The sequence below is a fragment of the Diplotaxodon limnothrissa genome, linkage group LG13, assembly GCF_057381915.1.
Source record: "Diplotaxodon limnothrissa isolate DT_005_m linkage group LG13, D_limnothrissa_male_GT1.1, whole genome shotgun sequence".
NCBI classification, from domain to species: domain Eukaryota; kingdom Metazoa; phylum Chordata; class Actinopteri; order Cichliformes; family Cichlidae; genus Diplotaxodon; species Diplotaxodon limnothrissa.
This window is the reverse complement of record NC_140608.1, coordinates 15,052,617-15,076,392: the sequence shown is the minus strand read 5'-3', so window position 1 is coordinate 15,076,392 and position 23,776 is coordinate 15,052,617. Positions and strand designations below refer to the sequence as shown.

Here is a 23,776-nt window from a genome sequence, read left to right as displayed (position 1 = left end):
TGTTATACATCAATATCTCATGCATGAACTTAAGCTATGTATAAGTGAAGAGTGTGCTATCGTTTTAGCAACAAATCATTGATGAAATGAGCTGTTTTCATTGTCATTTTGGGGCATTGAATATTAGTGTCAAGACGACTGCGGCAGTAAATCTTGTTACTCTTTTAGCCGTGAAAGCATCATTATGTAGAGGAAAGTAGGAAGAAAAGTTAATACAAACTAAACCTATAATGTTAAAAACATGTGCCATCATTCACTAAGCAAATGCTTATTAGAGATTACAATAAAACTGCATTTATGTATGCAGACATGGTACCTACTAAAGCATCAGAATGGGGAATAAGGGTGATTTAAAAGTCTCTAAATGTGGCATTGTTGCTGGTCTGGTCTGAGTATTTCAGAAATGGCTGACTTACTGGGATTTTCTTGCATAACTGTCTTTAAGGTTTACATAGAATGGCCCAAAAAACAGAAACTATTCAGTGAATGGCAGATCTCAGAGTGAAAATGCCTCTGGACTAACTGCTTTAAGCTGCTGGGAATTCTCATTATGACCAAGATATGCAGAAGAGCATGGATAACACACGATAACACACCTTTCTTGAACATAACAATGAGTTTATTGTACTCAAATGGTCTCCTTGGTCTCTCAACAGATAATTATATTCTCAACATAAATGTTTTTAAATAGTTTTTTCTATCACGTTTAAGTAGATCTCATGTCATATACCTTTCCTACAGATTGTACCGTTGAGTCTGCCATAACTGGAAAGCAAGCTTGAGAGGTTGACTGAGAACCAGTGCCAATGAGCCACCTGTTTTTGACAGTCAGAGGCTGAGTGAGGTGGAACTGCTGCTGAAAGAGAGTCAAGGCGAAGGCAGCAGAGTGCAGCTTGGTTTCATTTTGGTAAAGAACAAAGCAGACCGTCTGCCATTGTAAAAACTTTGCAATGACAGACAGAAAGTCCTCCTCAGGTGCTGCCACAGGGATGATATGTGATATACAAGATTTGGAGCCAAAACAGGAGAAGTGTGTGGCAGGGGGATCAGAGAGAAAGTGGGAGATCCCATCTCTCCAGGATCTGGAGGAGGTTTTACACTCAGCTCCACGCTCCTGTCGACATGGAGACGAGGTGTGGCCGAATCTGTTTCTGGGAGACATGTGAGTATCGTGAGCTGGATTTAAATTCAACGTATGCACATCTGGATTGTATTCATGTGTTACATCTGCTGTTTGTGTCAGGTTTATGTCTCATGACAAGTTTGGGCTCTACCAGCTAGGGATCACTCATGTGCTGAATGCCTCACATGGTAAACTCTGCTGTAAAGGTAGTGATGATTTCTATGGAACCACAGTGAAATATTACGGAGTCCCTGCCAACGACCTCCCCACATTTGACCTCTCGCCATATTTCTACCCCGCAGCTGAGTTCATTCACCAGGGTTTGACATCAGGAGGTACTGCAAGCAGATTTTCAGAGAGGATGATACAGATCTGAGTTTTCATTATATTTGTTTCTGCCTTTTCTGACTTTCAGGGAAAGTGTTTGTGCACTGTGCTGTGGGTGTGAGTCGTTCAGCTGCATTGGTCCTAGCCTACCTGATGATTCATCATCACCTCAGTCTGTTGTCCTCTATACGTTGTGTGCAGCAGAAGCGCTGGATTTTTCCCAACAGAGGCTTCCTGCGACAGCTCATAGACCTGGACCAAAAACTGCAGGATGATGGTTTAAACGAGCCAGAGTAAGAAAGCCAGAAACAACCCTCTATTTCCTCCTCCATTTGCACCATTTATTGCATGTATAAACCAAAGTGTTCAGCTTCATTCACTCCCCTCCCCTGTCCTCTCCTAATGTGACATCAGTGGTATCAGAGCGAGCTCCTGAATTCTCCCCCTGGGGTTTTTTAGCATCAGTGAACAGACCAATCAATGCTACAGCGTTACAACATTAAATAACTACATCCAGACAGTCCGAGAGCACACTGAACACAGAGAGCTAATTTTGGAGCCAAGCAGCGTTCAAACAACCACCTGCTCATGCCTCTCACCGAGCTGTAGACTTCGGTGGGAAGGGGGACGGTGGGCACAGACAGCCAGAGCAGTGCGGGGGTGTGCTGAAGGAGCAGTCTGCGTCCGGGGAGAATGTCAAGGAGCAAACAGCTACAGGACCTGCTACTCATTAAAGAACTGGAGGTCATCTTGGATTCCTGCCCTGTGGGGCTCACACCGGTGGATGAAGTCTGGCCCAACCTGTACATAGGAAATGTGTGAGTGTTCTTTTGTACAACATCTTTCTGAATTCTGTTGGAGAGAAATGCCTGCTGAAAAGGAGAATTTGTATTCCTTTTACATTTAAGTTATTTAGCATTTATAGACACTAGACATGGCTGTTCTATTCTTTAGTTTTACTCTTTTTTCCATCTTTTTCCATGTCTACAGGGCTGTAGCACAGAATAAAAAGACATTGCATAAGCTTAACATCACTCATGTCCTGAACGCAGCGCACTCCAAGCAGGGCAGCATTGGTGACCAGAGTTTTTATGGGAACACCTGCGTTTACTTTGGCATCCCAGCGGAGGATTCAGAGGACTTTGACCTCAGTCAGTACTTTAAACCTGCAACTGACTTCATACACAAAGCCCTGATGAGCAAAGATGGTAAACTGAACGTGAATATTATACTGGTTTTTTTTTTCTTTTCAAGAGCTGGCCCTCATGATATTTTCCATCCTTTTCTACAGGAAAAGTTCTGGTGCACTGCATCATGGGTGTGAGTAGATCGGCCACTTTGGTCATAGCGTACTTGATGCTGTGGCAGCGTCTTACTCTGAGAGATGCTCTGAAGCATGTTGTCCAAAAACGAGCCATTTACCCCAACCGGAACTTCCTGTCCCTCCTCCTCAAGCTGGATGAACAGCTGACACGAAAGAGGAGGCTGTGTCCTATTCTCTGACAGCCTTTGTTCCTCACTGCACCTTCATTTGATTAATGAACACCTCTCCATATGTAGAACTCCACTCTAATTGGCGATCAGTAGTTTGTAAATATGATGTGTAATTAGATTTTGTTTGATGTAGTTGCAGGTGTAAGTCTGGAGTGACCTTTATTTATTTATTTTTATTTTCGAGGTTGTCTGCTGCCTTTCTACAGTCCAGCAGCAGCAGCGCTCACACTGAGCCTTTATGTCATGTTTCTCCTGGTTTGTTTTTCATATTTAAATCATATTCAAATGTTCTCTGTGAGTGTTAGGAGTCCTGCTCACATGCTATGTACGGACAGTTTTATTAAACCCATTAATGTTTTGTCAAATCTCACTTAAATTGTTTGGTCAGATGCATAATGTTCAAAAATATGTATATCTGACTTCTAACAAGGTTTAACCTTGAACAGTTTTCCTGATAAGACACCTACTTTTTTAGTCAAGGATTCCTCAAATAAAATAATTATTTGTTTCATTTTGCTTTTTTTTTTTTTAATTGCCAAGAGCTTACTTAATATTGCCTAATCAATCTGACAAAAACAGGTATGTCTAATTGCTGAGCTGTATATCTTAACAGTGCTCTGTTTGATTGAGATCTGGTGACTGTGGAGGCCATTTGAATTCAGTGAACTCATTTAAATGTTCAAGAAAGCAGTTTTTATTGATCTGAGCTTTGTGACACAGTCTTTCATCCTGCTGGAAGCAGCCATCTGAAGATGGTACAGTGTTGTCACAAAGGGATGGACATGGTCAGCAACAATACTCAGGTCAACTGTGGTGTTTAAATGATGCTCAGCTGGTACTAAAGGGCCCAAAGTGTATCAACAAAATATCTCTACAATCATTCCAGCACCATCAGCTTGAATGTCGCAGCAGAAATCGAGATTCATCAGAACAGCTGATGTTTTTCCAGTGTGCTGTTGCACAATTTTGGTGAGTCTGTGCAAACTGTTCTTTTCTGACAGGAGCCACACCCACTGTGGTCTTCTGCTGCTGTAAGCCAAAGTTAAATGTGATATACGTTCGGAGGTCCTCTTCTGCATACATTTGTTGTAACAAGTTGACCTTGACAAGTGGTTACATGACTTTATACTGCCTTCGTACCAGCTTGAAGCAGTCTGGCTTCAAGATGACCTTTTTAGACAGAGTTGTGTGGGGAAATCACATTAGATAAATGGACTGGTTCATATATAGCGTTTTTCTACTTCACCTGAGCACAAAACTTCAAAAATTCAATAATGTGAAGTTATACAACTTTACACTCATTCATACAAGCGCTTTTCCCCCCAAGTAAGTGCTTTTTATCTAACATTCATGTACACTCTTTTGGATGCATCACAGAGCAACTTGGATTAGTATCTTACCCAAGGATATTTGACATAGGAGATCTAACCACTAACTTTCCATTTAGTAGATGACCTGCTCTACCTCCTGAGCTGCAGCCACTTGTAGATCAGCAGTTTCAAGAATATTTAAGGTTGTTGGTGCCTGTCTGCTGCCAACAACAATGCCACATTCAAAGTCACTTAAACCACCTTTCGTCCCCTATCCGGTGGTTAGCTTCAACTTCAGCAGGTCACCTTCACCATGTGTACATGCCTGAATGCAATGACTAGCTGCCATGTAAATGTAAGTCATTAGATATTTGCATTAACAAGCAATTAAACAGGTGTACTGAACAGACTGGCCCGTGAGTATGTATCGAAATGGAAGTAGCCATGGTGACATTACTTACTGGTTCCTGTTTTAAAACTTTGAGTCACGGTCACATTCTTGTACCTAATAAAGTGGCTGGTCTGTGTACATAAACAGTTTTAAAATGATGGCAAAGCAAAGGTTTATTTACTAAGTTTGGTCATTAGTTGAACTTAGATGCATGAAAGGCAACTCTGAAGTGGCAGTTTAAAGGGTAATTGATTTGTCAGGATGAGATTGGTAGTGTCTGGACCAACTGGAGACCTATTACCACTGTGGGTTTTGTGTCCGCACGCAGAGGAAACCTTGAACAACAGGAAAGAGTTCAAGCAGGAAATGGTTAAACAAACAAGAAATAAATTCAGCTTGAAAAAAGCAGATAAAAGCACTTCTGCTACCACACAAGCTGACAGAACAAACTGGTGGAGACTGGTAGATATAGTGCTGGGCCTTGATTGGATGATGAAGTGTAGGTGTGCCATCAGGTGTTTGCTCAGGAGTAAGAAGAGACCCAAAAGATAAAAACATTATAATTCTGACAGGGACCAGAAAGAAAATATAGGATGAGAACTCCAAAATAAAAGTGAGGTTATGCCAACTGTTACTGTTGCACTATTGCACGCCTAAGGTCATGCAGTCTTCCTTTCTTTAATTGGTTATTTGATAGTAAACAGCCTAAATCAGTATGAGCAGATTAAAAGCAGATAAAGCTAATAAATCACTGGTGAATATCATCCACATCTCTTAAAGGGACAGAGCAGCAGGCTTTACTCTGCAGCAGGGTAGCAACTCAGACACACGCAGAGCAGCCACGTGTTACATAACAGTCCACAGTCATCGTGGAAACATGTGAGCTAATGTTAAAGTTCACAGGATAAGGCTCAGGGTTGCCCCATGAGAATGAAACATCAGGTCTGCATTCACCATGAATAAAATGGGTTTTGAGTGCCTGAACAGTGAACACAGTATGTTAGATAACTTTGTCACTTTTGAGTGTATGATTACAGAGTTATAAAAGGAAACAACCCCAGCTATGTGTGACTGTGATGAACAAATAAGAGCAGGCAGAGTAGGAGAGGAAACCGAAGCGCCTCGAAGTGAGGTAAGTTCATGAGATTGGGCTGGTTTGGGGGATCTTTCAGGTAAGAAACATTTAGAAAGAAAGCATGTGTGGCATCTTGAGAAAATCCCACTCTCAGGTCTGTGTGTTGTTAAAAGAAGCTGGGATGACTAATAAGTTTACATAACAAACATTAACATTTACAGAAGCTTTTCATAGTGAAGGGCTAATAAATGACATGTGTTTGTGCGATTTATGAGTGTCTGTGTGTTTGTACAGTATGTCTCTTAGGGATCCTCCGTATGAACCTCCCTCTGTCTCAGAGCTGCAGGAGTTTCTGCTCGCTGACAGACGACCGACTGGACATGTCAATCAAGTCTGGCCTAACCTTTACATAGGCAATGAGTATGCGTGCACATATTAACATGCACACACATCTATAAACATTCTGCACTCGTGCAGCACTGAGTGTGCTATTGTGTTTCAGGGTAGCAGCTCGTGACAAGGGCACTCTTCACAATCTGGGCATTACTCACATTGTAAATGCTGCTCATGGAACCCCCAACCCAGGCCACGGGCTCTATTTCTACGTCAACACTGGCCCGCGCTTCTACAGAGACATGTCAGTGGATTATTATGGTGTTGAAGCTGATGATGCAATGGACTTCATCCTCAGTCCATTCTTCTATCCAACAGCAAGATACATCAGAGCTGCACTAGCCATGGGAGGCAAGTGGGCAGGGTTACAGCATGTGGCTGGATTAGATCTCAGTGTCATACAGCCACACCATCTAATGAGATTAGATTTTATTCTTGACTAAAATAAGGAATCCTTATTTTAGTTTGGATTTAGATTTGGTTTCTGGCTCCAGCTTTAAAATTAGGATTTCATTTATTAAGCAGAACAAGCTCTTCAAGCCTACCTGGCCTTATGTGAAAAAGTGATTGCCCCACAACGACCACCACGTTTGACTGTTGGTATGACATTCTTATATGAAAAGCTGTGCTAGTTTTGCAGGAGATGTAACAGGTCTAAAACCTACCCACATTGCTCACTCCTGGGAAGGTTCAGACATATTCCAGTTTTCCTCCATTTGTGCATTTGCGCCCTCACTGTGATTTGCTGGAGTTTCAAAGGTTTGTAACACTTTTCGGACTTTGTTTCCCATCTGTTCTTGAGTTTCTTTAGATTTCGGCATGATGTGTTACTTTTTGAGGTCTTTTGGCCTACTTCACTTTGTCAGACAGGTTCTATTGAAATGAGTTCTTGATTCATCAGGCCTGGCAGTAATCAGGCGAGTGAAACTGAACTTAGCTTTCCAAAAAATGCTGTTAATCATGGTTAATTCATGATTTAACAAGAGGGGACAATTACTTTTTCATACCAGGTAGTAACGAATGAAATCACAATTTAAAAACTGATGATGATTTGAAACATTTAAGTGTGACAAATGTGCAAAAAAAAAAAAAAAACAGACCAGGAAGGAGGCAAATACTTTTTAACAGCATTATATATCTATAAATGGTATTGAGGGTAATGTTTATCATCTCAATCCCAGGACGGGTGTTTGTACACTGTTTGATGGGCGTGAGTCGATCTGCAACCTTGGTGCTGGCCTTTTTGATGATTGTTGAGGGCCTGAGGCTGCAGGAGGCAGTAGCCGCTGTCAGGCCGCATAGAGACATCTGCCCAAACCCAGGCTTCCTGCAGCAGCTCCGTAGCCTCGACATGAGCCTGGAGAGAGAGAGGAGGAGACGAAGACAGGCCCAAACACTGTAAAGATACAATCAGTCACACACAAACCCATAAGCATCCACATATGCAAACACATATGCACACACACACAACACACACACATCTTTATTGCTGCAGGAGTCACTTAGCCCGGCAGGAAGAAACGGCATCTCTGACAGAGCTGAGGAACATCCTTTGGACAAACAGGAAGCCGGTGGCACCCGTCAATCAAGTCTGGCCAAACCTCTACATTGGAGATGAGTGAGTGGAAAACTCAAATGTATCAAAAACAATATTCTAGTAAATCAGTCTGTATGCCGTGTGTGTATGCAGGTCTGTGGCACGAGATAAAATCACACTTTCATCTCTGGGTATAACTCACATACTAAACGCTGCAGCAGGACGACACCGCATTAACACAGGCCTGCAGTTCTACAGAGACCTCAAAGTGGAATACCACGCTGTTGAAGCTGCAGACCACCCAGAGTTCAACCTCCAGCCTTTCTTCAGATCAGCCGCACAGTTCATTGACAGTGCGCTGAAGAAAAATGGTTAGAGGCTAAGCAAATAGACATGCATACATTAATGTTAAGCAATCTGCGAGTTACTTTCAGCTATTATTAAAAGGACTGATCAAAATGTCTTTCAGGGAAGGTGTTTGTTCACTGTGCCATGGGTGTCAGCCGCTCTGGAGCGCTGGTTTTGGCGTACCTGATGATTTGCCAGGGCCTGTTGTTAGTGGAGGCTATCACTGCTGTGCGTCTGAATCGAGACATTGGACCCAACTCTGGTTTTTTGGAGCAGCTGAGGCAGCTGGAACTGAGCCTCAATACACAGAGCAGACAGATCCCAGAGGAGGACTGTACCAACACATCCTGATAATGAACACACTCAGGAACGCTTCATTCCTCCCTTGATTGGCAACCTGTGTTATTTTAATTAGTTTCTATCAAAATAATTAAAACTTTAAAAAAGGTCTGCGTGTCACCTATTTTATTCCCTTGACTTTTTCAGGCCTCCAGAAATAACTCGGCACTGACGAATCGTGACTGATTCTTGCAGCTGTCCACACATTAGTGACATTCCTCTGATGATGCAAGATGCCACTCGTACTGAACAACTGAGTTTGTTTCTGTTTAAAACAGTGCCTGAACAGTGCGTGCTGTCATGTTAGGGGTCTCATATACAGGATTACATTATGAAAGCATGCCATGTGGAGAGATCAGGTGTTGTAGTCTAACTACCTAAAAATATCATGTTAAACACTGAGCCTGAGAGAGCAGTTACCATTCCAGGTCTGTATTTCAGTCTTCATTGCTTCCTCCTGAGGGAGGTTCCTGTTGGTACACACACATGTACAGCCACCGGACACAAACTCGCTCTCTCTCTCTCTCTCACACACACACACACACACACACACACACACACACACACACACACTGACATCCACTGAGGAAAGTAGAAGTCTGCGATCCACATTTAACAGAGGTGAGTCGTTTCTTTATACTAAATTGCTCGTTTTTATTTAATATCTGTTTTTTTCCCCCCCGACTTGATGTCACACACCTCGTGGATCATTGGTGGTTTCAGTTCAGTGTGACTTCAGTGTGAACAGTGTTTCAAAGAATGTGCATGAAGGGCTTGGTATGAAGTGTGACTAGATGAAGAACAAGGCTGCCAATGCAGGGGTCCTAAAAGCTTTGAAAAATTGGTATAATTAATGTGAATCTATTAGCGGAGAGCGAGATTAAAAAAAGTCATTTAAATTCCTATTTGGCTCCCGATATCTCGTGTACTATTCTGCTATTGTTTATTATTAATATTGCAAAATGTATGATCAGTTAGGCAGCACCAGCAGCGATGATGCAAACAGAAAATGTCACGTCTGTCGCTTGAATTTGTACGTGACATCCAAGAAACAGCATGTGTTGCGCACACAATAATACACAACAATATTACACAGAATACTGAATGACAACATACGGTTTGTGTGATCGTGGACAATCATAGTTAAACCCCTTTTCACGTTTCTTACTTACATACATATTTTTTAATGTGTTTCCATAGTAACACTGATTTCAAAGTTGCATGCAGTATTTAATAATAATTTAATCTTAACTGGCATACAAAAAGAGAATATTGCTTTCATTTATGAATTTGTAAAATCCCTAAATTAATAAAACCATTTAAATATTCTTTACAACATAATTTTTTCTAAAAGTCTGGTCTTCCTACATCTTCTATAGCCATTGTTTCTGTGGGTGATGTACTAGGTTTACAGTTATTTTCACTATTGATCGTTCATTTTTTGATTCATTGCTTTTTGTTTCAACAAAAATGAGAGAAAACAGAAAGGAAAAACTACAGCTTGGAAAAAGGTAAAACCAGATGTTTACATTGGAAAAGCTGGAGCCGGTTAATTTTTGGCATGTTGCTTATAAATGACTGATAAGTATTTAGGAAAAAATGCTCATGGACTCCATAAACATCCTTGGCATATAGGTGGTAATGTTAGATCCCTGTAGAGCTTTGGGACAGATGGCAGTGTGCAGGAGGTGATTAATTTCAGGCATGTGTGTGTGTGTGTGTGTGTGTGTGTGTGTGTGTGTGTGTGTGTGTGTGTGTGTGTGTGTGTGTGTGTGTGTGTGTGTTGTGGACAGCACAGGAAAACAATGTCCTCTTGCATGGTGAAGTCCAGAAGTAGAAACCCATATGCAGCTGTTCAGGTGGACCCAGACAGCGCTTACATCACTCCAGGAACATTAGACCTTGAGCAGCTGTTCTGGACCGGCACCACAGCTCATTACACACACTTCAACGAGGTCTGGCCAGATGTCTACATCGGGGATGAGTGCGTAAATCTGAGTACTGCAGATGTCATTGTACTTATCAGCCCTTATACAACTATTCAGTCAATTGTGTCAAAAGTTCATGATGACAGCTTCATACTGAGTCTGTGTTTGCATAAACACAGGAAAACTGCTCTGGAGCGGCCTGGTCTGAAGGATCTGGGGATTACACATATCCTGAATGCAGCAGAGGGAAAGTGGAATAATGTGCTGACTGGTGCTCAGTACTACAGAGACATGGAAATCCAGTATTATGGTGTAGAGGCTGATGACAAACCCACTTTCAACATGTCCCAGTACTTCAGGCCTGCAGCAAATTTCATCCACGAGGCCCTCGCTCACCCACAGAGTGAGTCCTCTGGGACTCTGAGGAAACCTTTGAGTTCATTATCTGGAGGATAAGTTTGTTTGTTTCTAATAAATCCATATATCTTCATTTTTTCTAGACAAGGTCCTGGTGCACTGTGTGATGGGCCGGAGCAGGTCAGCGACACTGGTCCTGGCATACCTGATGATGAAACACAATTTAACTGTAGTGGACGCAATTGAGCATGTGCGACAGCGCCGCTGTATCCTGCCCAATCACGGCTTCTTAAAACAGCTCAGAGCCCTGGACATTTCACTGCAGGAGGAAAGGCTGAGACAAAAGAAAGAAACACAGGACCAACAGTAAATACTAAGAAAGGAACTTAAAAATGTATTTTAACTTCATGTCATGTTTTCATGGATATTATTTTTTTCTTTTAATATATAATTAAAGTCATGTTTTCAGTAACCGAGTATGAATCTCATTAAGTTACTCACTCTGATTCAGTCCATAACTCTGTTTTCATGTAGAAAAGATTTCCTTTTCATAAGATTAAAGTGGTCTTAAAGAATAGTTCTCCAGGCTTCCTGAGGTTCTTTTAAAGTTTTTCTTTGGACATTTGTTGCTTTTTCACTTGTCCTGTCATTTTCAGCCTAGTCCTTGTAACTGACCATCTAATGCTATGTTTCACATGATGAGCCAGTGTTGTGTGTATACAAAACAGGCAACATAGCAAAGAATCCATCTGAATTTGTCTTTAGGCACTTTGTTACTAGTGGTTTGTTACAAAAAGACACATTTTTTTATTTGAATCTGCTGCAATCTTTAAAGAAATGAAGAAATTATGAACCAACTGCTTCATTTTTTAGTATATTGATGCCAAACACACTGCCAGAACCCTGCAGAATGATTCCTGCAGACCAACAGCAGACAGAATTTTGTTGCCATCTGCAGAAAGTTAGTGAGTACTGCAAATGTATTACAAGATCTCAGGGAGTGGCTCAAAACCTTTTGACCACAAAAACAAAGTGTTAGTTACAGCAACTGAAGAGAAAAAAAACCTTTGTTTTAGGTATTATCCAAACTCTTCTACATAAAGAAAGGAGGCCATAACGAGCCATGAGAGAAACCTCTGAAATATGAGGTGCACTTCACATTATATAAAAAATATGAGACACAGAAAAACATCTATGATAAAATCTGTTTATTTTTTAATTTCAAAATTTACCACAATGATGGGCAAACTGAAAATTGTTGACAGTAGGAACAAACAGGTTATAAGGCTTTTTTGGTGTATCTGAACATGTGAAGGAAGCCATGAAATTTAGGGACAGTGACCAATGATTCAGTCCAACCAGATACAGATTTGACAACACCTCTTACAGTATTTAGTCCTACACATATTTCTTACCTTTTACATAAACTTTGAATAAAGTTATATTCAAGTATTCAGCGTTTATCTCACCAGTGTATGAATCACAGCACAGACATTAATACAGACGGTTTATAACACTTGGCCCCAGATACGATTTTCCTCCAATTTCTTATGAATCTTTATTTATTACTCGAGAAAACAGATTTGATAAAAAATGGAAAAAAATAGTTATTTTTAAAAAATGATTTAACAGAATTGCCCCGAGGGTTTGCCATGACAATGCAGGAGAATGTTAAGTCAATTGAAAAAAAAAAATAAATCAACTGAGAGAAAAAGTCTGCTTTAATGCCCACTGTATTCTTCTGGCAGAGAACCCCCAAATATAATGATGGATTCCCAGAAACGCATTATATATAGAAGGGAGGTCATGCTTATACATCAATACTCTCACAAGCTTACAAGTTTCCCTGCAGGCTCATATAACATCCCCAGGCCTCTGCCCATCAAGCCTGCAAACTGCTAGGGAGAAAGAAAGGCACTCATTATTTGATGCCGGTAACGTTTGAATAGCACTGACATAATCAACATTTTGCAGCTTTCACACAACTTAATAGGCAGAGGCCTTGATACATTTAAAAAAAAAAAAAAAAAAAAAAAAATGTACACTTAAAATGCCATTTGATTCACAACGGGCATTTTGTGAATGCTAAATCATAACATAATCAAATAAATCACTGCAGCACATTTCTGAGCCGCATTCAAAACCTCATCGGGGTTTTATTATTTAGTCCTGTGTGTGTGTAAATGCATCCTCCTGTTGCTGTAGCTGTTTGTGCTTGGACTCTTGTCTCCAAGGGGACAAAATAACACACAAAAAACATAAAACAGACTCACACGATGTTGACATGGTTTTTCCACGAGAGTCTGATGGGTGTCAGTGCATCCACATGCAAGAAATGTCAGAGCTGAAGTACAGTTCAAAACTGTAGAAAACAAATGTCCGTGAGAGCAGGATTTTATAGTTAGAGCCCTTTTTGTAAAGGACAATTACCACATTTCCTGGTGTTTCCATGATTCCTTTATGGTAATTTATTTAAACGCATTAAAAGTTCCCTTGGTTCTTAGCGTGGAAGATGGGCATATGAACTAAGAACTGATAAGAAATGATGTGTGGATAAATTAAAAGAAAAGAAAAAACTTGAAGTAAAACACATTTGAGGGTTGCACTTGTAGAAAATAGTGGAACTTATATGTTGGGGTTGTGGAGGCAGAGTGGGTATGAGGTTTCACGCTGAAGGAAAGGCTTTCCTGACCAATCCTCACTTGAAGTCTGGTTTTTCTGGGAAGCTGCAGCCTGCTCGCTGGATGATGACATTGGCAGCGTAGTGTGCCGCCTTCACACACTGATCCAGAGGTTGCTCCTGGACAAGCTCAGACAGGAAACCTGTGTTGCCAAAAAAAAAAAAAAAAAAAAAAAAAAAAGGCTTCCACAATAAAAATCAACAGAAGACTCAAGACTGAAGCAAATCGACCAAGGCACAAAAAAAATAGCAACACCGGGGCCTCTTACCTCCTACGAAGGCATCGCCTGCACCGTTTGTGTCAACAATGTATTTGGGGTCAGTTTTCACTACAGGGAAGGTTTCAATCTTGTCACCTGGAAAGACGAGGAGAAAAACAGTTCACTTCCACACAAGGACAAGAGACAGAGTGAAACAGATGCCAGGAAATGGGAGAAAAAAGAAGGAAATATTACTTTGAGCCATAACCGTTTCATCCTTCCCCTGAGTAATAACTACAACCCTCTGTCTCTTTTTGTTGTCTTTGGGTAGAGCCTGGGCTTTCCTGACAATTTCCTTAATGTCCTTTGTCTGTAGACAAAATACACATCAACACACAAAGCAGATGATACACAAATACACAGAAAATCCAGCCTTTCTCTTGTGTAAATGATAAAGTCTAACAGTCTACTCACATCAAAGTCTTGCTCTTTAGCAAAAGCAGCTGCCTCCTGAGAAAACAACAACAACAACAAAGATCACATTGAGTTAATCTGAAATATGTGCAAATCATCAACGTTAGTGTGGAGATTTCACTGTGAGAACTGTGGCTTACTGTCTCATTGCCAAACAGCACATCAACGTAGGGCATAACCTGCATGAGGTTATCCTTGAAGAACTGGCAGATGAAGGGCGCGGAGAGGTTCATGCAAAAGAGCTTGTTATTTTCGGAAGCATGCTTCGCTACTTTCAGGATGGACTCCAAGGAGACAGTCAGGAAGAAACCCTGGAAGGAAGGAACGACACTGGGTCAGGACTAATCTGCTTTTTATATCTGATGGGTCTAATGAGTCACATACACTAAAGTCTTCAACAAAACAAAAGCCCCACATTGAGGGCACAAAGGTGAGTGAGAGCACAGAACGTCAGGCAGGACAGTCATTGTCACAGTTAAACCACTGAGTTATCACAGATTAATCCAAGCACGTGTTTGTGGTGCTGCTTTCGTCTTGACTCACGCTGCCAAACAATCTGAGCAAGCATGATATTAACCATCTCACAACCATCATCCACGCAGAGCACGAGATTCACATAATGAATACCAACAACACAGGAAGATCCAAGAACCATAAAAAAAAACAACACGGGTGAAGGCTGGATACTGAGAGAGATGCAGATCAGTACCAGGGTAAAACATAAGTGATTATGCAAGAGCACAGAGCAGGCCAAATAAGTGAACGCCGCCCTAAGTTAGGCCAGACTCACACAGGCTTAGAGGCCGGTCAGTGACCTCCCCACAAACCAAAGGTCGCTAGGGGAAAAAAAGCATTCCTGAGTGGTAGCCCAATGGTTGCTAGTAGAGATGGCACGATACCACTTTTTTATGTCCGATACCGATTCCGATATCATAAATTTGGATATCTGCCGATACCGATATGAATCCGATATAGTGTTTTTTAATCAACAAAACTGTTTTTTTTAAATATCTTGCTGCATTTTGTATAAGTTCATACTCAAGTTTAAAACAACAACTACACTAAAGCTATTCTGTTATACCTGTATGCAAAAAAAAAAAATTTCATAGTTCAGCAATACTGATCAATCTAATAAACTTAAACCTACACCATCCTCCCTATTCTGGTATTTTAAAGAGTACTTAGCGTAAATATTAAGCAACCTAACTAATAGGGTTCCAACTCCCAGCAACAACAAAAATAAAAAAAATAAAAAATAGGGAACCACCCCTCACGCTCCACCTCATGATGCTTAATCGACGTAATCAACCTTAATTTGATGCAGTGTGAAAAAAAAAAAAAAAGCACCGAAATCAATTATTTTTCAATATATTAAAATATTAAATAGATTCAACATCTTTCTTCAACAAAATTGCAGACTGCACAGATGGTATCTTCCCAAAGGAAAAAGTACTATAGCTTACTAGGGTATATATATATTAGACTTAATAGTCACTATATACAGTAATTGACTTATATTCATTTTACATCAAATTAAAACTTTGGGTGTAAGATTCAGATAATTATTTATTAAAAGCTAGACATTTTAAATGAGAATAAGAAAGAAAAGTATGTCTTTGTGCCCCCTTTTCCCTGTTAATGCCCTATCGGCCCCCCTGGCTAAACTTTGCTAGATCCGCCCCTGCACAGTTACCAGCCGTCAGCTACGTAGAAAAAGATCCTCGAGTAGAAAGTAATATTAAATAAATTCTAACAACAGCTTATCAAGCTTAAACGTACTGCTGTTGTTCAGCCGCTGGTTTCCTCTTTCTGGTGCAAAGTGGGCCAAAAACAAACAAGAGACACGGACTCGGGACAGAAAAGCCGATCAGCTGATCATTAAGCAGTTTCATGATTGAAGTAGCAGCAAGAAGAGGCAGTCGCTCCATATATCGCTTGTTAAGCTTAACGCAGGAATGCTTTACAAACATTCAGAGATGGACTTACACACTTGCTTTACTTCTCTCGGGATAACTTTGTCGGAGATGAAATGCCGGGTTGCTAGCGAAGCTCCAAATGCTATCCAGACCACCGACAGGTCCCGCATGCCACAGCCGCTCTATCACGTGATGCATACTGCTCCGAGTGCTAACGTTCTGAGGTGAGTTACGGCGTGTTGCAAGTTTTGTGAGGTGCTTTCGTGATATTTAATGGATCGGATTACATTTTTTATTTTTCTCCGATATCCGATCCAGTAATTTAGGTCAGTATCGGACCGATGCCGATACGTAATATCGGATCGATCCATCTCTAGTTGCTACAGGCTGAAAGCAGTTGCATGATGAAATTGGTTGCAAGGAATTTATGCTGCTTCACTGAGATTGCTCTAGTCGCTTGTCTTGTCTTCAAATGCTCACCGCCCACAACTTTACTCGAGGTTGCCAGGTGGTCACCAACCATCTCCAGGCCCATGTGACCACGACCTCACAAAGTAATTAAATTACAAACCACTGGACAAAAAACAAAACAGATGCTTGTGATATGACTCCATGCCCACCTTAAAGCTTCATTAAAGTGGCACAAATTAGCATACAGTGATGTAATACTTACAGCAATGTAGTAGACTTTAGCTTTTTCCACCAGCTTCCAGTTCTCCTCGAGGTCTAGATGTTTATCCTTCTTATAACAGTTAGCAGCAGCTAGGTTAGCCACCAAAGACCTGAGAGCAGAAAAGTAGTGAAACACAGGTTTATAAACAGGTTAGATCACACTGCGTTTGCATGCTGTTAACATTCAATTACCCACCTGTTATCTCCGGTGATGCAAGCAGCACATGTCCCCGTGGGCTCCTCGTCCTGCTCGTAGTAGTGGGCGTCGACGTGCACCTCCTCAGCCTTCTGCTTCAGGATCTCTCCAAACTTGTCTTTGCCAATGCAGCCAAAGAACGTGCCCACCTTATGAGGTTCTTGGATCATCCACTGTAGACAGTAACAAAACCTCGCATCAATATCAGCCAGTACATCCTGCGCACAGAGGGCAACATTTACACTTCAAATGAATCTCACCTGAGCGATCTTTATGGAGTTCTGTGTGGCTCCTCCAGCGTAGTATTCAACCTTGAACTTCTTCACCAGCTCCTCGAACCTACAGAAAGAAACAAAGGTGTGACTGACATTTCCAAAAGGAAAGTGTGTCAAACTAGATAGGGCCAATCACTAATCAGAAGTTTGAAACCTAGAGCAAAGGATTAATAATGATGACTGATCAAACCGTGTTTGGCACCAAAGGTTTACACCTTATCAAATATACTTTATATATTTATTTGCTGAAGAAAATAACATGAAATCTAATGGTAGTAAAGCTTAGTTCAGTATAAAGATTGGAAACACAGCGTGCAAACTAATCCTGGTTTTTCAAATGACCCAAAGCACAATTAAATGAAGATATGTCTGATTTTTTTTAAAAGACTATCAGTTGAAACAGAGCTGACTTTCCTTGTTTTGATTCCTCCCTGGGCCACCAGAAATCCACTTACTATTGATCTAAGTGGTCTAACAGTGCACTGATAAGTGATATTTTTAAGGCAATCTCCATGTAGACGTCACTGCACAGAGCATTATTTGCAGTCTCTTCAAGAGTCCTGGAGACAACCCCCCCCCCCCAAAGTTTGCAATTTTTCAAAAACGTTTTTTAAGGAAAATGCATTTATGTGCCTCTTATTGGGGAATATCAAAAGTTTTCCGCAGGCAGTGATTACCATAGTGCCATTAAACTGGTTTGCATGACACTGCATAATTGCCTCTTTTATTGGGTTTCCCTCTATAGCGTGCCTGGTGATGGTTTAGTCAGTAAAATCCCTTCGTATCAGACTAGACTCTGCAGACAGCAGCCTCATATTTTTTCCAGGTCAAGTATACAATACGTGCATGACTGACCACTGATTATATTATCTGAACCATTTACCACTGTTATATAACACAGACACGCTTCAATGTTCTGTTTACAGCTAAAGCACGAGAATTTGCCATCTTACGCTCCATAAATGTAGCCTACACACCATAATGTGTTTTTGTGGTTTATGTGAGTATCGGAGGCAGCATGTTCAAATACAGTACTGTGCAAAAGTCTTGAGCCACTTTGTTACCTTCTAATTTGCTAGGAAAATGAGCAACAGGTGCCGTGAATGACTAAATCATGTGCAAACATACATGGCAATACTGTAGATAAGGCAAAAATGGGGTCTGTGCGTTTGTGCACTTCTAATCAGCTTGAAAGTCAGTACTTGACATGAACGCTTCTATTCTTCAACACAGCCTGAACTATCAGGAAAGACTTCTTGTAATTTTCTTTAAATAGTCTTCAGGGATAGGTCGCCAGGCTTCTTGAAGGACATTCAAGACTTCTTTGGGTATTGCTCTGAGGAGGCCAATCCATGACTTGTAGTGCTTGGGAAGCGGTTACCAATCAGAAACTTTCCAGGTAACTCAAAAGCTGATGGTACTTTTCTGCATTTATGATTTCATCAATTATGATAAAATCCCAAAAACCACTGGTTGAAAAGCAGAATCAAAGGATACCAGGGCCTCCACAGATGGCTGTAGACACTCACTGCTGTACCTCTCTCCTGACCTCTTGTGTACATATTGATGACAATCTGAACACAAACTCTGAAAGTTTGATTCATCACTCCTTAAGACCTGTTGCCACTAATTTTTAGTCAACCTCTTGTGAAATCTGGCATTTCCCTTCCTTAAGAATGGCTTCTGGACAGCCACCCATCCACTAAGAGTATTACAGTAGATGGACTAACTGAATGGCCAGATGCATCTCTCAGGTGCTGATTTTAAAAAAATATTTCTTAACAACATTAGTTTCAGATATTGGTCTAAGAACTCTGCTGCTTCTTCTTTTGTCCAGTTTCCTCAAGGTCACACTGTACAGCATGCTAACCTATGCCAGGTGTTTGGCTAATAACTCATCTTGTTGATGCAAAAATACAATTTTATGTCTGGGAACAAATTATGTTTGTCTGCAGTAGCCTGCTGGTAACAAAGTACCCAAGGACATAATTTAAAAAAAGACTCTTTTCTAAGTTCTTTATTATGTATACGCACAATCCTTGGTTCTGATTCATTCCTTTAGTTAGGTACCTTTTTTGTCCTTAAATAATTCATAGGTCAGTGTTAAGTGATTTAAACAACAATAAAACAAACAAAGAAAAAAAACATTGGTTTAAAGATCGAGTACAAGGACTTTATTAAAAATCGATGTAAGGACGGCCTTAACAGACCTTCAGAAAGCCTGAAGAATTATTGCTCAAGACCACTTTAAAACAATTACAAGAAAACGTGGCTCTTTGGAAGCAAAATAGAAAGAAATGAGGGGCAGCTCAAGACTTTTGGACATTATTGCTTCTCTTCAGAAACTACAACAGGCCCACTGTTGCTAAAGGTCCTGAGACTGAGCCAGAGATTGGAGAAAGGGTGATGGGAAGAAAAATGGAGCAAGGGTGACTGTCCATTGTAGGAATTAGCTCCCTCTAACAGTTCCCCGAGGCGTCTTCACCGGGGGGGGGGGGGAAATCCCCTGCATGTTACGCTTCTGAGGACTAAATCGAGCACAGCCTGAGAGGCTTAAGAAGAAGCAAGACTAGCAGATTAAACGTGTGGACTTGCACCTTCTTGTAAGTGATCAATGATTCCCTTAGTTCACATCACAGATCAATATCAATCACAAACTGATACAAAAAAAGTGTCATTTAAATATGTGTTGACATCAAATAACATTCGTCCTCAAAAATGAGTTGTGCATGCAAGTGCCTGCCATTACTAAAGCACAACCTGTTGTCATATATAGACTGAACTGTGAAGAGTAGGAAAACATCAGTATAATCACACAAGGCCACATATGACTTTCTTATCTCATAATGTTAAATGTTTGCTTTCTGGCCCTTGTCTCAGAGGGACTGGGAGGAAAAGTGTCCCAGTCTGCTATTGGATGAGATGGTCTCACTGCGCTGAATCTGCTGCTCTACCACTGGCTGTATGTGAAGGCACAGAGGTCAATCGTGGCACTTTCTAGTGTGCGCTTGTTTTGACTGGCCCGCTCCAGAGCAGAGGGGTGCAAACTCAGTATGAATTCAGAACACAAGCCATGTTTGAAGATTAGGTAAACCCACATGGGAAGAGCTCTACAAAAACCTACATAATCTACAGTGAATGTTGCAACAGAGGAGATACTAACAGTTCTTTGTGCTTGGCTTCAGCCAGGATCTGATCGTTGGGTTTCAGAGAGTACCTGCAAATAATCAGAGAAGAAAAAAGAAGAAGAATTACTTTCAAATAAAACAGAAATAACAAGCATGTGGACGCCATTTATGTGAGCCGGGATTTTAAGTGCAGTAGGAAAGCTTCCAAATGTGCTGTTCACACATTTTTCCTGTGAAAGTGTGATTTGTTTTCCTCTTGCTCAAATAATCTCAGCCCAACTAAAGCTAAATAAGGTATGGTTTCCTTAACGGGAGGTCACACAACGGTAGGCTGGGGATTAAAGTGCAGTTGTAGTTGTGCTTTTTTGTAAGTGGGACTGAATTAGAGCTACAGTCGGCTGGTTTAGCTCTAATCCAGGAGTTTATGCAAGGGGTTAATGAGTGGACGCTGAGCTGCCCTTTGTCCCGTCTGTCTTGGTCAACTCACAGAGAACATGGCTACTCTGAGCAGATCTCAGCTGATAGCTCCCACTACTACAGAGAATATTTAAATGTGTCATGTCAATACAATCCCTGGATTTCTACATCATAGGTAATAATCACAACTTCTACAGGATCTTTGAAGTCCTGAGTTTTTGGTGATGTAAATACACGTGATGATCAAACAGGGTGCGGTTTCTTTTCAGGATACATTAAAGCAATGCATCTGCTGAACGTACAGCTCTGCTGACGCTGATTATTAGACAGCTCTGCCGCTTCCTGTGCTCTGCTTCCCTTTATCGTCCTCATCTTGCTCCTGATCAAATTACATCAGGGAATCTCTTTCTCCTCCAGCCTGTCACTGATGTGACCTCGCTGATACCAAATGTCTCCCTTTCAATTGATCTTATGTGACTTGCAAAAAGTAAAAAATAAAATCACAGTTCGTTACTCTTTCTCCTTTATAACATCGGGGTTAGAATAAGCAGCAAAGCAGTATTATTTTGGAAGTAAACACCTTCTACCAAGTATGTGTTTACATATATATGCACTATTTTATTACCACTCATTACTGGACCAATCAAAAGGGCAGGATTACAAGCACTCGTGATTCTAATTCTCATACTTACTTGTCTAAGAAATCTTTGTCCACAACGGCACAAATGTCCAGCAAGGGGTTTCCCATTCCAAAGAGTGAATTAGTGCTGAAACATAAAGACAAACAGATTTGAGCTACATCTCTTAATTTTAATACGACAGCGTTCACAAGTCATCTGTACATTAAATCGTTTCAGTCCCGTCGATTTGTCTTCACTTTAATAAAGTGCTCTTAACAGTTGAGCTGGAGTGGAAATCCATTACTCCTTTGCTCTGGTTGAGCAATCTGTCAAATGCTCAGGCATTTCAGAAACATGCAGAAAGCCAAATTGCACTGACTTAAAAATTTATGATTGCTCACTCCAGTGAGCGTGCCATTTTATTTCTATTCAAAAAAAGATCTGTTTCCACCTGACTTTAATTATGTGACTTAAGGCACAGCACGAATCAAAGAGACATAAATAGGAAACATGCATGACTCATCAGAAGGCACTACAAAACCCAGTCAGTCATGCATGTAACTTTGTTATGGCGTCACAACGTGGCAACATCAGGACAGCAGTACACTCAGTGTGCGTGTGCTTCTGCTGCTTGTGTAGTCTGTTCTTTTTCTGGGTCAAGCAACCGAAAGTAGAGCTTGAATATCACAACTAAACATGCTGACAAAAAACCAAAACAAATAACAGAATTTCAGAGCACCACAGGAACCGCTACTCTGTGTCAACATGTTGGGCACATCGGTTGCCAAATCCAGCCAGCGAGTTAGTCCACAGTTGTTTCACCTGTAAGCAAAAACTGAACTGTGCGTGCATTATAATCCACATGCTGCCACCACGTGCCCTTAGATCTCAGTCTTGGTGTCATTTTCACAGGTGCCCTTCATATGAACAATTTTTTTCTTTGTCAATGCTTTTGGGAACCCCCCCTCCCCCAGATGGAGCAAGTCTTTGAACACAGCTCTTCAGAGATGCCACCTCCACATGAACACATGGAACCATACTTGCCCATAAAGGTTCTCTGTCTACTCTCGCCCAAGGCAAAGATTTACAGTTAATACGAAAGAACAGCTTTTTCAAAAAAGCAAAGAGCAGGGAGACGCCAAGACCTGACGGTGACTTACGCTACACAGATGGGTTTCTGTCTCGGAAAACCGTCCAGTCGATATTTGCTGCATCGTATCTACTGTCTCCTACAGCACATATATAATTTCCAATGTGTAGTCAGATGATTACTAGGCATGTGCAGACAATTACACTAAACCATGCCTGCCTTTAGATCAACTCCCCTAACGTAAGCTTGCTCTTACCTTGCAGCAGACATATTGTTCCTCTTTGTGTGCACACTGATAAACCTGTTGGGCGACCTAAAACCGGTTGAAGAGGGAGCTAAAGCATTAAAAAAAACTTGACAATTTCACCTCAGTGTGCAGGAAGATCGATTTACCCCTGCAAACACAGCTCCTCCTACTCGGAGCTGGCCGATTGGAGGCAAGGGCCACGGCTGTGTGTGTCTCTGTGGTGATTGGCTTGTCTTGCTGACTCTAGGCTCAGTTCACTCACTCATTTGAAGCCAAATTACACCGTGAGAAGCGTGCTGCTGATTGGGCTGTTGGAGTGCCGCAGATGAGGTGAATGTAGTAATCAGCAGCAGCCATCAGATTTCTTCAGAGGGGGTGGTGATGGTGGAAGCACTACAGCATTGCAATGACCGCCATGTGACTTGTTTCACAATTGAGTGTTTTGGGAGCTGGTAAGGGATGGTTCTTGTAAGCTTTCTCTGCAGCTGTGCAGAGTCCCACACCAAGTCCCAACATTGCTTTCTGGTGGTGCTCATGCTCGACCACAACCTAAAACCTGCCACAGCTAGATGGGCTTGCTTCACCGCAGAGGTGCCCAAACCCAGCAGGCTTTATGAGCCAACAGTTAGCTAAAACCCTGCTTATCAAAAAGCAAAAATATCAAAGGACTTTGCACCCGCTGCTTTACGCTACGACCTCGCCAACATTGAACTGCTTCAGAGGTCTCGAAAACATCCCAAATCAATGCCTAAATTCGCGATTTTGTGCACGTGTGTGTGTCTCTCTCTCTCACACACACACAGGCTAACAGTGTCAACCTTTTAAGGTTTGATAGCACATATATTAGCATTTAACTTGGAAGCGTGGGAGGAGGGTCGTGTCTCCTCGCTGTTATTAAGGATATTTTTTTAGTCTTCGGTCACCTTATTTTGACGGCATTCTCTTTGGGCGGAGGCTCGGGCTTCTCCTCCTCTGAGAGTTTGGGTTTCTTTGCTTTGGGTTCGTCTGAAGCCATGTTGACTGGGTAAAGCACGTTGCGATCACCTTAGCCGGCACGAAAAAGCGGTCATGCCATGAGCAATGGGGCTGTCGTTGTTTCTCCGGGGAATGGCTCGCAGGCAATAGTTCCCTCCCGCCTTTGCAGAGACGCCGTGCAGGGTTAACGTGAAGCGATGGCAAGGTAAGGAGCAACTTTAGTCACCTCCATGACTATATATATATAAAATGGGAAATAAGTGC

The 23,776-nt window shown here is 41.4% G+C and overlaps 5 protein-coding genes across 8 annotated transcripts; 4 read left to right on the top strand and 1 right to left on the bottom strand.

Annotated features, from left to right (window-relative positions):
* Positions 1 to 866: 866 nt before the first annotated feature.
* LOC146620058 (dual specificity protein phosphatase 13A-like) lies at positions 867 to 1,920 on the top strand. Its single transcript, XM_085369339.1, has 4 exons — positions 867 to 1,162; positions 1,244 to 1,458; positions 1,539 to 1,743; positions 1,865 to 1,920. The coding sequence occupies exons 1-4, from the start codon at positions 951 to 953 to the stop codon at positions 1,884 to 1,886; spliced, it is 654 nt and encodes a 217-aa protein (XP_085225465.1). The 5' UTR covers positions 867 to 950; the 3' UTR covers positions 1,887 to 1,920.
* A 208-nt stretch (positions 1,921 to 2,128) lies between these two features.
* LOC146620057 (dual specificity protein phosphatase 13A) lies at positions 2,129 to 3,340 on the top strand. Its single transcript, XM_085369340.1, has 3 exons — positions 2,129 to 2,268; positions 2,441 to 2,658; positions 2,742 to 3,340. Exons 1-3 carry the CDS (start codon positions 2,144 to 2,146, stop codon positions 2,951 to 2,953), a joined length of 555 nt encoding a protein of 184 aa, XP_085225466.1. The 5' UTR covers positions 2,129 to 2,143; the 3' UTR covers positions 2,954 to 3,340.
* A 2,221-nt stretch (positions 3,341 to 5,561) lies between these two features.
* dusp13a (dual specificity phosphatase 13a) lies at positions 5,562 to 8,440 on the top strand. Of its 2 annotated transcripts, XM_085369955.1 has the most exons (7): positions 5,562 to 5,777; positions 6,015 to 6,140; positions 6,223 to 6,464; positions 7,295 to 7,511; positions 7,609 to 7,731; positions 7,804 to 8,021; positions 8,120 to 8,418. In XM_085369955.1, exons 2-7 carry the CDS (start codon positions 6,016 to 6,018, stop codon positions 8,347 to 8,349), a joined length of 1,155 nt encoding a protein of 384 aa, XP_085226081.1. In that variant the 5' UTR covers positions 5,562 to 5,777; position 6,015; the 3' UTR covers positions 8,350 to 8,418. The 2 variants fall into 2 exon arrangements, with proteins under 2 accessions (XP_085226081.1, XP_085226082.1); XM_085369956.1 differs by lacking the exon at positions 7,804 to 8,021 and having other exon boundaries at positions 8,120 to 8,440.
* Positions 8,441 to 8,893: 453 nt separating this feature from the next.
* LOC146620055 (dual specificity phosphatase 29-like) lies at positions 8,894 to 11,001 on the top strand. Of its 2 annotated transcripts, none has more exons than XM_085369958.1 (4): positions 8,894 to 8,958; positions 10,136 to 10,321; positions 10,445 to 10,668; positions 10,766 to 11,001. In XM_085369958.1, exons 2-4 carry the CDS (start codon positions 10,143 to 10,145, stop codon positions 10,990 to 10,992), a joined length of 630 nt encoding a protein of 209 aa, XP_085226084.1. In that variant the 5' UTR covers positions 8,894 to 8,958; positions 10,136 to 10,142; the 3' UTR covers positions 10,993 to 11,001. The 2 variants fall into 2 exon arrangements, with proteins under 2 accessions (XP_085226084.1, XP_085226083.1); XM_085369957.1 differs by having other exon boundaries at positions 10,131 to 10,321.
* An 834-nt stretch (positions 11,002 to 11,835) lies between these two features.
* On the bottom strand, positions 11,836 to 23,633 carry adka (adenosine kinase a). Of its 2 annotated transcripts, none has more exons than XM_085369337.1 (11): positions 23,461 to 23,633; positions 21,273 to 21,347; positions 20,199 to 20,252; positions 17,021 to 17,099; positions 16,761 to 16,933; positions 16,566 to 16,674; positions 14,117 to 14,287; positions 13,977 to 14,012; positions 13,758 to 13,872; positions 13,572 to 13,658; positions 11,836 to 13,445 (listed from the first exon to the last, which is right to left on the bottom strand). In XM_085369337.1, exons 1-11 carry the CDS (start codon positions 23,550 to 23,552, stop codon positions 13,321 to 13,323), a joined length of 1,116 nt encoding a protein of 371 aa, XP_085225463.1. In that variant the 5' UTR covers positions 23,553 to 23,633; the 3' UTR covers positions 11,836 to 13,320. The 2 variants fall into 2 exon arrangements, with proteins under 2 accessions (XP_085225463.1, XP_085225464.1); XM_085369338.1 differs by lacking the exon at positions 23,461 to 23,633 and adding an exon at positions 22,547 to 22,780.
* Between the last annotated feature and the right edge of the window lie 143 nt (positions 23,634 to 23,776).